Here is a 12,343-nt window from a genome sequence, read left to right as displayed (position 1 = left end):
CCCCCACCCCAACCCCGCCCCGTTCGCGGGCTCTCCTCTGTCAGGCACGGTGGCCCACAGTGCTCTGGGCTCCCAGTGACGCCCATGCTCGGAACCACTCAGTTTAGGGCTCACAGGCATTTCTGAGTCTGGTGTGGAAACCTGGAGGGTGGAGACTGGGGCTCACTCTCCTGTGTCCCCAGGGCCTAAAGATAGTGGCCAGCACAGAGAGGCACTCCACAATGCTGGTGGTGACTCAGCAAGCCGGCAGGCCGCAGGATCCCCTGAAGCGGGGGGGCACGGAGGATGAACAGGTAGGGTTTACGAGAGAGACGAGCCGGAACGGGTCCTGGGCTCAGCAGCAGGCTTTCCAGAAGCGTTGTGTAAGGCAGATGCCTAGGGCGCACAGCAACAACAGCTGGGCCTGGGAAGGCCGCACCTGGCCATAGAGTTGGTACACGCGTGCCCGGCCCGGGCCACGGCCCTCCCTGCCAGAGGGGTCGCGCCCATGGGAACGGCCTGCCAGCCCCGATGGTCAGACACCTGAAACAAACTCACACACACAGCACCAGGCCCGAGGCCTCGCACTGTCCCTGGTCCAGGGGGTGGCAGGTCCACCTCGAAGGCCCGCGGCAGTAAAGAGACAGAAACGCGGGGGAAGCTAGCATGAAAACCGGCCAGAAAGCGTGACTCTGAGGGAGCAAGGGTCTCCAGCTGGCTGACAGAGGAAGGCTGGCGAAGAAACAGAAAGCCACCAGTGAGGCATGGAGGGCAGACCCAGAAAGAAATGGAAGTGTCCCCCTCGGCCTGATGGCCACACGGGGTGGGCTCACTTTCCACGTGACACGCCCTGTGCCCTGTGCTTTGTGGGGTGTCAGCGGCATGCCGGTCTCTGCCCTGGGGCCTGCCGCACACCTCCACCCCCGTGCCTGGGAGGCAAAGCTGGTCCAGGCTGAGAACCAGCGCTGAAAGAAAGCAGCAAGGAGCCTGGCCGCGCCCCCAAGGAGTTAGCAGAACTGTGGCTTTCACAGCACCTCCCGCCACAAAGACCCCACACGCCTGGTGTGCCAAGGCCAAGATTCGGTGTACAAGCTGGAAAGAGGTTAGGGTAACGCGCGGGCATTTATTACTCCAAGACGTTCAAAGCTGCACTTTGCAAGAAACAACCTTCTCATTACGAGAGGTATTTTCTTCTATGTCTACACTGCCCAAGAAACGTGTTCCTTATTGACATATCAACAGCCTCCAGGCCACGTATTCCACGCAGTCCTGAGCAAGACACAGCGAGGTAAATGCTTTCCTGAATTTCCTTTCGGAAGACTCCGCTAAGGAAAAATGCAGGCTATGGTCGCAAAATCCAGTTAACTGCTGCAGCGAAGAGCCGACCGCTTTGCTCTATGGTTTTCGACTTCTTGGAGATCAACATGAAAATTCAATCGATCCGTAATTCAGATGTGACGCTACTCACTATTTATGTGGTCCATGTAATAAACTCCAATTTGTTTGTCGTAGACAGTTTCCCATCCCAAAGGAAGTTCGTCCCCAACACAATCAGCAAAGGTCAATGGTTTCGTTATCCTGCAAAATAAAAACAGGAAAGCACCTTTGAGGATGAGGTCTACTTCACTCATGTGCTGCAACCGACTCCAGAACTCAGCTGTAAGGTAACCAGAACTCAGCTGTAAGGTAAAGTCACACAGGACCTTGGTGAAGCACCTGCTTTTGCTTCAACTCCTCGTCGGAGCATCCATTCGATTCGCCACCTTTGCCGAACCAGTAGCCAGTAACAGTATCGGGAAACTCACAGTTAAAAGCGTTACTGTCTCAAAGGGCAACTTTAAATACCAACGAGAACAGACACTGACGGTTACAAAACAGGTCAAGCAAGCGCCTTCGTGTTTAACGAGGCAGCGCATGGCCTGTGGTTCTTCCGCAAAGCTGGGCGCGCGCCTCTGTTTGCTTCTGGTTTCCCAGGCACATGCCGGCCCCCCCAACTTTCAGTTTGTGATCCTTCCGGCTTCAACCTCTCAAATGCATCTGCAAGGTTTCCTCTAAGTTCAGCAGTAACCCCCGAAGGCAAGAAGCCGGCGGGAAGGCTCGAGGAGACACCTCGGAGACGCGGCCTGCCTTCCGGAGCCGACTCCCTAGAGCCAAAGCCCCGTTCTGTGTTCTGGGGAAGACAACAAAAGCCTTTGCCTACAGCCCTCTCTGCTACACGTGAATCGGATGCAGGAAGCCTGGACTTGCCCGGAGCTAGATAAGGGAGAAGCTTTCCTTCAAGTAGAACCCCCCCAGCACCCCAGGAGGACGCTCACTGACAAGACAGCTGGGGTCGGGCAGCCACAGCCGGGCAGTCTGTGGGACAATGCCCGCAGTGCTCTATAAATGCAACTGACCAGCGCCCGTGGGGCCCCGCTAACCTGCTGTCACCAGCTCAACCCTCCCACGTCTTCAGGGCAAGGCCCCGGCCCCAGAACAGTGACCCCGCAGCCAGGCGCAGCCCCAAGGCCAGTGTGAACTGTGAACCCGTGGGGTCCCCCGACTGGCTGGACGCCACAGCCTGCCCCTCCCGGCAGCAGTCGGCAGCTGGGAGCGTCAGAGTCGGCGCGTCTGCAGGGCTTCTGTGCGCGAAGCCGACGGGCCTAAGAAGCCAGAGCGGGGGTCCAAACGGGATACAGAGAAGCTCACGCAAGCGGGATACAGAGAAGGCCACGCAGGCCTCGCGACAGCCTCCCAGATAAGATGCAGCCAGAAGCCACAGCTGCGCGGAGCCGGCCCAGCGCAGGGTGACAGCGGCCGGTCCCAAGCCACGCAGGTCCCGGCAGGGTGCGAGAGTCGAGCCCCGAAGGGCCGGCACAGGAGACTGCGCCAGTCGAGCCAGCTCGTCCACACCCGCGCTCCCACAATCCCGGTGCGCAGTAGCCAGCCGCGTGAGCTCCGCGGAAGCGGCGTCCAGGGCCCCTGCCCCACCTGCGAAGGCGGCGAGACACCCGGAGCAGGCACGAAGGGCAAGCAGACATGTGAAGGGGCCTCGGGCTCGCACAGGGCCGGGGGCAGGGAGGCAGACGCGTGCCATCAGACTCGTAGAGATGTGCTGGCAGACTGGGGCGCAGGGTGGGGCCGGCCGTGGCGGCGTTACCTGACTCGCACTGTGGCTGGGCCCCTCTCCCCAGGCGTGCTGGCCCTGCCCCCCTCCTGGGGGCCCCGCGGAAGGGGCCTTTGGCGCGTGGCTACTTTGGGGACCTCAGGGGCCCTGCTTTGGGCCAGCCCTGTTTGGCCGACCGTTTACCCGCAAGGGGATGGGCAACCCTGGCTGCTTCACTGGGCAGCTACCCCCTTTCTCTTCTCACTATGCACACGATTCCACTGACGTCCTCTCACACCAAGCAGGTGCTTTGTCATTAGGCCGTGGATGGCAGAACGCACCTAGAGCACCAAGTCCGGGGTCCTGCGATGCCGCAGCTGGCACACTAACACATGGGTGGGACTGCTGCCGAGCCGCACTCACGCACTTCACCACTCAGAACGTCGTCAAGCCACTGAGTTCATATTCGTTGTGTGCCAGTCAGTAAAGAATGCAGGGGCGATTATAAGGGCGCTTCCACATGCCTCTGAAACAAGCAAACTCATGTCCTCCAGCTTGCCGCTGAAGCCGGGGGAACCTGGAAGCGAGGCGGTGGAAGGCAGGCCTCTCGGACCCGCACACGCCACGAGCGAGGCCTCTCACCCCGGGAGGCCGTGGGCACCTGGCGTGGTCTCGGCAGCGCACAGGGCATGCGCTGGGGCCTCTCACCTGACAGCAGTCTGCACTGACTTGCTGATAAAGCTCTTCAGCAGGGGGCCCGGGAGGCGCTCGCGGGGTCATCCGCCCTGCTGCGGCTCCTCGCTTCACAGCGTGTTAGCTTCCCTTTGCGGCTCTAACAAGTCACCGACGTTGGTGGCTTTACCCTCACACATGTGAGGCCAGGCCAGGCGGCCTTCACCGAGCTAACCTCGTCAAGGGACGACTGGAAAAGGGCCAGGCTGGAGAGAGAAACGGGCATCTAGAACTTGACCGAGATCACAAGCAGAGCAGGGCTCAGGAGGCCAAGGGCCAGCTCGCGTGACAGCCGCCGCCGTGGCAGGCAGGCAGGCAGGCAGTCCAGCAGGCTCTGGAGACTTCCCACGCCGTCTGTCCTGACCAAGACCACTTCGGCCTAACATGCACAGTGGGGGTTGGCCGCCAGGCACGGTGGGCCAGGCCCAGAAGCAAGACTTGCATGATGTTCTTGGCTAGATGTTCCTCCAGCAAAGAAGAAAATGTCCAGGAGGCATTTCGGAAGACCAGCTCAGTCCCGCGGGGCCCTACTCCCAGCCATCCCTCAGGCTCCCAGACAGGGCAGGCACGGTGCGCCCGCTGGGAGGGGTGCGCCCGACAAATGTTGCAGCTTTCTGCCTCTCCTATGCGCTGGTGGGGCTGAGAGACTGCAAACACTATCAAGGCTTCTGGAATGTTCTACATCATACATGTTCATTTTCTTTCTGTGTTATTTTGTTCTCCTCTAGAAGTTGGGAGAACATCCCAAGTTAGCGGCAGAATACCATACAAACGCAACAGTCCAAAAGCATGCGATGGAGGCACACGAAGGCAGGCTGAGCCGCCGGCCACGGACCGAGGCTAGAGTGCGCCGCCCAGAGGAGCCTCCCGCAGGCACCCTGGGGCAGCGCTTGGTCTTGGGGCCTCGGCCACCAGGTCCAGAAGGATTTCCCGAGCCCATGAGGTGCCATCCCCAGCACTTTGTCCACCTCCGTAAACTTCTAATGATACAGTCAGAGTAAAATAAACCTCAGCCCGGCCACTGAAAAGAACTCTCTGGGGCATCACTGTCCAGCGGAGACACGCACTCCATAACAACAGCCAAAGAAATACACACTTGACTCAAAACCCGCTAGTAGCCACTCTAAACACAGCAATCAAGAAACAGGTGAAACTCTGTTTAATGACCAATGAATGGTATTAAACTGACCCACTCTTGAAAATATTGCCAACATAACATGTAATGATTGTAAAACAGAAGCAGGATCGTTTATCTTCTCTGAATCTTGGCAGGGTGCCACGTGTTCCGCACGTAGAGCCATTTTGCGGGGCCTGCGACCCCAGCGCCCAGTGGGCCGTGTGGCGGTGGCCATCTCACAGGCACCCCTGCGCCACGTCCCACCCAGTCGTCACACAGGACCGAGCGTAGTCCAGCAAGCGAGACTGGAACGACTGCAGAAACATCTGGCCTCAGGGTCACCCTCCACGAGCCGAATGGGGACCTTGGAAGGCCGGTCTCTTCTGCTACAGACTCGCGCCCCTCCAGGCCTCGCTGTCCTTCGAGAGGAGGTCCAGAGGCCTGCTGCACCGGCCCGGCCCTCGGCTGCTGGGAAAGCGGCCCTTCCGGGCCAGTCTGCGTATGCACGCTCCTCCCAAGACATTCATTAGCTCCAGATAGAGAGAGGGGATCTGTTCATGCCACATCTTCTTCCAGGCGAGAATGTGTCCATGCGTCCCCTTCTGCTCTGACCCGCCCCCACGGAACCCCACTGTCCTCCCAGGCTGACCTGACAAGGCAATGGAGTCTGCCAGCAGACAGATGGCCCTGCAGCCCTCCAGCTGCCCACAGGCGGCGCTGTCTCACACTTGAGCAGCGGTGCGGACCTGAGGCTGGACAGACTGACCGAGAGAGCAGCTGGCGGCGCCGGACACGCGGCTTCCCGCCCGGGTGGGGAGGAACAGGTGCTGGGCACCATCGGAAACTCGGGCTCATTGCGTTGGCACTGGCAGCCTGACACAGCACCGCGGGGCCCTCACGGAGACCCCCAGTCAGCTCTGGCCTGCGATGGTGGGCAGCAGGCCGAGTGCGCGACGCACACCCTTGACCGCACCAGCGTAGGAGGTGGGCCGAGACTGCCCCGTGTTGCCTAGAGAAGACTGGGCTCGGGGGCACAGGCTAAGCAGGGGAGACCCGGACAAGGGAGTGGGCCACGGGACTGAGGCGGGGGCACCAAGCAAGAGTGACAGGGCCCCCAGAGCCACAGGCAAACGCTCAAAACGGGCCATCGCGGCTCCAGGCGAAGCACACGCGCCATTTTCTGCTGCTAAGTCACACGGCCCTGGGCGTCTCCGGGGGCGTCTCGGGGCGCTCCCCACCTCCCTCTTTACAAGGTGCCCGGAATTGAAAATAGTCCAGTAAAAAGTCAAATACAGTATCACAAGAGTTTCGCTCTCGGCTTATTACTGAATGCAATGGACGGCAAGTGCCGCAAAGGCAGGCACTCGGTGGGTTGGAGCGTCAAAACAAATCTTCAGAGCAGGAACAGGCAACAGCTGTCGAGTGGCCCAGGAAGCGACATCGTAGTGAGCCCCCAAATCTCCGTTAGACAGAAAACGAGTGAGGCTCCCTCAGAAGAAGCACGGAGAATATGCAGTACTCGAAGGACCACACGGGGCCCGGCCAGGGCCCCTGAGTACACCACTTCCAGTTCCTCTCCAGCCCCTGCCACTCTGGCTGAACCTCTGGGCCCTCAAAACCTCTGGAAGGCCACCGATGTCCACACTGGGCCCCTCAAGTCCTACTCTACACCACCAGTCCCCAGGGAGGCAGCCTGCGCTGGCCTGCCCAAGGCTGCTGTGCCCACTGGCAGCCACCCCCCCCCCACAGAGGACTCACGCCAGGCCTCGGCACAGGTCCCGCCAAGCTGTATAGGCGCCACCTGGAAGCTGGTAGAAGCGTCCTTTCAACCTGCCCGCAGGGACTCCCGTGGCTAGGCCTGGGCCCCACCCTGGGGAGGCCACAGCCACCTGAGGCCTGGCCAGGAGCGCCCAGGGCAGGCTGGGGAGAGTGCTGGCTGCTTAAAGCGAAAGCAAGACACGCAGCTGTCTCCGAAACGCAAAGCAGCACACAGTACGTCGCTATTTTTGTGAAACAGCTTGTCCCGTCACGCTGGCCGCCGCGCAACCCCAAGACCGAGGCCCGGCACTTCCCAAGCCCCTCCACACAGAGGTCAGCGGTGTCATCAAAGACGGCTGTTGCCGACGCCCCCGAGTCCCTCCTTCGGGGTGGCAGACACCGACGACTTCCATCACAGGCCTTTCGATGACAGCGCTGCTCCGGGATCAACGGCAGACGGAGGACACTAATCTCCGGTGAAGAAGACGGGCAAGGCCAGGACAGAGGGGCACAGGCGCAAGCAGCCGGCAGGAGGCCCTCGCTGGCCTGCCACAGAGCCACCACCCCATTGCCTCCAACCCCCGGCCGACTGCTCAGGTGCGCGTCTGAGAGTCTGTTCTCACCACACCGGAGGGAGGCACGCGGGGAGGAAACGCCTGGGGAGCGGCCTGTGTGCAGTGGGCCCCACCAAGCGGAGGGGGGCACAGCGCTCGGCCTACATGGCACTGGTCTCGGGCACGTACTCTTGGCTGAGGATGGGAGGGTTTGGCGACCCCACTGAGGACTCTGTGAAGACTGTCAAGCGCCCTTCGCTTGTTAACTAGTCGCCGCAGGCTCCTGAGATGCCGGGAGCCAGGAGTTCACCTCAGGGGGGTCAGTGGCTGGGAGCAAAGAAGTAACAAATCGCCACAACTCGCCAAATTCCCTCAAAACCAGGGGCACAGAGGACTGTGGGACTCCAGAGCAGGAAGCAAGTCAGCACAAATGCAAATCCCTTCCCGGTCAGCGGGCCCCCCCCCCCCCCGCAGGCTCTGCTCCGAGACACCACGACAAAGGCCCACGGCTCCCCCCCTCCAGCCCCCCGCCACGGACCTAACGTTTCTAGCTTCCAAGGCCAAAGCCTACACGCCCCAGTCTCGGAAAGGGGCAGAAGTCACCCACAAGTAAACGCTTGCTCACTCCTGTGAGCACGGCAGAACCCCGCCGCCCAGATGGCCGCCCCGCCGCCCTGGCGTCCCTGGGGACGGGGCTTCACCCAGGGAGTGCACTTCCCCGGTCTGTAGTGGAGCAAGGGTCTCGTGTTGCAATGCTGTCCAGATGTCTGAAAGCTGAAGTCCGGGATGGGAGCGCTGTGTGGGAGATAGATGCTCGAAGGTGAACAGCACCCTCCGCCGCCAGCTCCTGGCAGCGGCGCGGGGCAGGGGCGCGGTGGGGGAGGGTGCCAGGCGGAGCTTTTCCAACCACGGTTCCACTTTGATAATTTAAAGACCCTCTGCGGGAGCCACCGGGCACCGCCACGTGCCAAGTGCGGGCGCAGCGCTGGAACGAAGGCAGGCGAGGACGAGCCCCACGGCGGGGCCCCCGGCGCGCCAGCACAGAGCCGAGGGCAGCCCCTGCAACCTGGACCCACGGCGGGCTCCCTGGGGCCAGCACCTCCCTTGCCGAGGGAGACCCGGGCTCTAACAGTCACTGGTCTGCACGCGGGCCCGGAGAGCGTGTGCCCAGCGCCAGACGCACAGCTGACCAGTGTCTTCGAAACAGATTTTCATTTGCTTTCGTCACCACAAGCTTGGACCTCACAAAAAACACCTGTCACCCGAACTTGGGATTTAATTAGACACGTGCACATCTATGAAAGGGGGTCCCTTGGAGGGGCTCTTTTTCTTCTCCTTTCCAGCCCCTCAAAATCTGTTCACAGGCGTCTCTGTGGGTGTTGCCAGCAGCCGTGGAAAAGAAAGCGATTGTAGACTAGCAGGAGACGAGGAAGGGGGTCTAAATGGCGAGCCGGGGTGGAAGGAGGTGGGGGGAAGAACCATGTGCAGGGGCTATGGAGGCCTCACCCCTGGGACCTCGGGAGCCAAACACACCCCAGAGCTAGGGGACCCCACGGAAACTTTCCCATCGGCAGCACAGCCGCCTCCCAGTGTTCCGGCCAAACCAAGGCCCCGGGGCCCCATCCTTTGCAGCCCCCAAGCCCAGCTTCCAGGCAGGTGAGAACTTGGGTCACTAGAAAGTTCCACCCACAGCCCCAGAACAACGCTCCCACCTTCTCCCGCTGGAGCCACGCTCTCAGCCATCCTTTGGAACTGAGGCCACGGAAGAGGCAGGGAAACGGCTGCCGACTCGATCTTCCGAGCGGAAAGCCCCACAGGCTGTGTTCACAGCGCCCCAGGGGCCGGCACGAGCGGCAGGGCTCGGGGCGTCACGGGACCCGGCGTGGCAGAAGTGCGCAGCTCGGGTGCCGTTGGGGTGGCGGCAGAAGGCCACCTCCTGAGAGGCCTGGTGACTCGACGGGCCTGGGTCGTGCTGAGTGCAAGGGGCTGCACCGGGGAGGGAGGGCATCTTGTAAAGAGAGGGGCCCCGACGAGGGCAGCTTCAGCTTCCAGGGCGCGTGTCCCGGGGAGGTGGTGAAGGGCGCGCTCTCCACGCAGCTGCTGCCGTCGGCTTGGCTGTTTGCTCAGGTACAGTCACCACGCAGTTATGTTTGGGCACTGTTTTGGGGTGCATTTATCAAAGGCTTCGGGGTAGGGGCTGCTGTGTCTTTCGGTGTTTTGTTAAGAAACCGCCCCAGGCGTCCCAGGCAGCTCTGAGAACTGCTGGCCCCGCTCGGCGTTCCTGCGCCTGGCTGCTGGCCGCACTCCCAGCAGAGCACTTCAGAAGAGGCCACCGGCGGCCCACCGTCCACCTGGTAAGGGCCAGTGTCCAGAATGTATCAATAACTCCGAAGTGCAACCAGACAGAGACAAGCGCCACGATGTAGAGACGGGCAGAGGGCGGCAACAGCTCCCTTGCCCACTGTGCCCACGTTAGGAAATGACGTGAAGACCCTGGGCTACTACTTGGCACCCCCGAGGTGGCCCTTATTTGAAAGCGAGCCGAAAAGGGAAATAACGAGAACGCTGGGGAGACGGGAACCTCCGCGCAGTGCTGCTGGGAAGGCAAACCGACGCAGCTGCTCCGGAAAACAGCTTGGCGGCCCTCAAGTCAAACTCGGGGCTACCCTGCGAGCAGCAGCCCTGAGCAGCAGCCCCGCCCCAGGGCTGGAGGCCGCATAAGGGGCGCGGGCACCCACACAGCGCCCCATGTGTCCTGCGGGTGAAGAGGGGAGCTGGGTCCAGCCACACAGCCAAGCGGGGCTCGGGCGACAAGGAGCCAAGCCGCGCTCTCCAGCTGCATGTGTGCGGGGCGTCCGAAGTGGCCAGCGCGCGCGGGTGCTGGCCCAGCCTGGAGGGCAGAGCAATGAGGAGTGACTCCTGAATGGGCGCAAGGCTTACGTTCGGGGACGCCAGTGTCCTGGAACTAGATGGGGCGGCGGTTGCACAAGACCCTGCCAGGACTAAGAGCCACTGAGCTAACCGTGTCGGCGGCCAGTGATGATTTTTTTTTTTTAAAGATTTATTTATTTGCGCATACAGAACTGGGGTACAGGCCAGAGGCTCAGGGGCGGCGAGAGGCTTCACCAGAGACAGAGTGGGGAACAGAACAGGCAGATCGACGAAGTACACTGCTGAGGGGAGCAGCGGGCGGGTCAGGAGAGGTCTGCCACGCCATGTGGTCACCTCCGGGGCAGGCGGGAATCGAACTCATGCGGAAGCGGCTCTAGATTCTCAGTGCTGTGCTTTAACCCGCTGCGCCACCAGGGAGGGCCCCAGTGATGATTTTTATGTGACCGTTACCTCAATCTTTAAAGAGGGGGAGATGGAGATCAGGGACCCCCAGGCAGACTCTCCTAGGGCAGGTGGTGTGTGTGCACGCACACATGAAAATAGAGACAAGTCCGGGGACCCCCAAGTTACCCTACAGGCACACGGCCGGCAGAGCGTGGCGAGGGCGCGCCCCTTTCGTACAGGCAGCCTGCAGCGAATGCAGGGACCGGAGCGCCGCTGTGCGGGAGTCAAGTGAGCCACCGCCCGCCCTCTCCTGAGGAAAGTCAGTCACTCCTAAGTGATCAGGAAAACCGAAGTAGTGACAAATCGCAGCTCGGGGCCCAGGGCAGCGTGCGGCCTGAACACTATGCCCCAGTGCTGGGGGGACCGAGGGTCCAGCCCAGAGTGAGCACAAAGCCAACTGCAGGGCCCCTGCATACTGGCAGGCCCACTGTCGGCCACAAAGACCAAGTGGGGAGACGCGTGGGCTCCCCGGAGGACCAGCAGGCCCCGGGGGCAGGTGAGACTGCAGCGGAGGTCCGGCCAGCTCAACCAAGAAAGAGGGGCCGCCCCTCCACCGGCCGCCCCCCGAGCACAGAGATGCCAGCGGGCAGGAAGAGCAGGCCCGCGTGACGCTGGTGCCTCTGACAGGGACACCCAGCCTACGCAGCCCTGGTCACTGCGGACACTTCCAGGGGGGTCAGAGCTCCGCGTCACCAGGGCTGCTCGGCGCGGGCTCTGTTCGGCGACAGCTTCCCGAGGGGTGGCCCCGCGGCGCCCCTGTACTCAGCATTCTCTTGCTCCTTTACAAACGAAAGTGCTACAACGAGCTCGTCTAGCACTCGCTTTTTCTTGCTTCTGGAGAGTTCTTCGGTCCTACCGTTCCAGTAAATGTAAGGCCTAATTACCAAAGGAATGTCGGTCTAAAAAAGTCACGCTTCAGTTTCACCTTTGCTTTCAAGAGAGCAAGAAAGAATTTAACTTCAGTTTCTTCAAGACTTAGTAGCTAATGCAAGAACTCTAACGAATTAGGGCTGCCTTTGCCGTGAGGAAACCCCAGCACTTCTCACACGCCCAGCTCTGCAGACGTCACCCATCCCTGGCTTCAGGAACCAGTTCCAATAACTATGCTTGCGGAGGCGCTGTGTCACGGGTTTGCTTCATGGAAAATTTCCCAACTTTCGCTTATTTTAGTTGCTTGAAATATGCCAAGGCACTTTCCCTTAGCTCGGGGCAAGGCGACAGCAGTGCCTGGTGAACACCAAGAGCCGAGGAACCACTGGGAGAGCCCCGAGGCGCTTTCTGCAGCAGTCAAAGGCGCCCGCCCCCCAGTGGGCGCTGAAGCCCAGCACCCGGGTGTCTTTGAACTTTCAGGAGCTGGGGGATGCGCCGCAAGCTAACCAGGCTCGCTGGCAGCTCGTGAAGGTGGAAGAACCAGCTTGCCCCCCCCACCTGGATGGGGTCATGTCACGTGATAAAGGGGCACCTGTCCCAGAGTGACCGGGGAGGGTGCTCTTTCTGCTGGCCAAGTAAGGGTGACTGGTGCCAAGGAAGGGTGACAGCCAGCTCAAGCAGCGAGAGAGGCGGCCCACCACCCGCCAGGCCCGGCGAGAGTGGGTCTCTCCACTTGACAGGACAAGACAAAATGAGCCCCTTGGAGGGAAACGCAGGCTTTGGCTTCCAAATCCTTACTGAGCTGGTGCTGGCTGTAGAGCTGAGGCGCGGACCAGGACTCAGGGAACAAGCATTTTATCAGCTGTATGCTGGTGTACGACTTGTCGCCGCCGAGAGGCCGCTGAAGATCCT

At 61.2% G+C, this 12,343-nt stretch overlaps 1 protein-coding gene across 1 annotated transcript in view; it reads right to left on the bottom strand.

The window, feature by feature from the left end:
- The window catches only part of WWC3 (WWC family member 3), a 50,270-nt gene extending 48,720 nt beyond the window's left edge, over window positions 1–1,550 (bottom strand). Inside the window, exon 1 of the mRNA XM_004689839.2 lies at window positions 1,448–1,550. Within this exon, the coding sequence (XP_004689896.1) occupies window positions 1,448–1,463 (16 nt within the window). The 5' untranslated portion in view covers window positions 1,464–1,550. The remainder of the gene's footprint in view (window positions 1–1,447) is intronic.
- Window positions 1,551–12,343: the final 10,793 nt, after the last annotated feature.

Source organism: Condylura cristata, unplaced genomic scaffold, assembly GCF_000260355.1.
Source record: "Condylura cristata isolate star-nosed mole 26May11 unplaced genomic scaffold, ConCri1.0 scaffold00027, whole genome shotgun sequence".
Lineage (NCBI taxonomy): Eukaryota > Metazoa > Chordata > Mammalia > Eulipotyphla > Talpidae > Condylura > Condylura cristata.
Note: the sequence above shows the minus strand (reverse complement) of the source record. Positions and strands in the feature narration are given on the sequence as shown.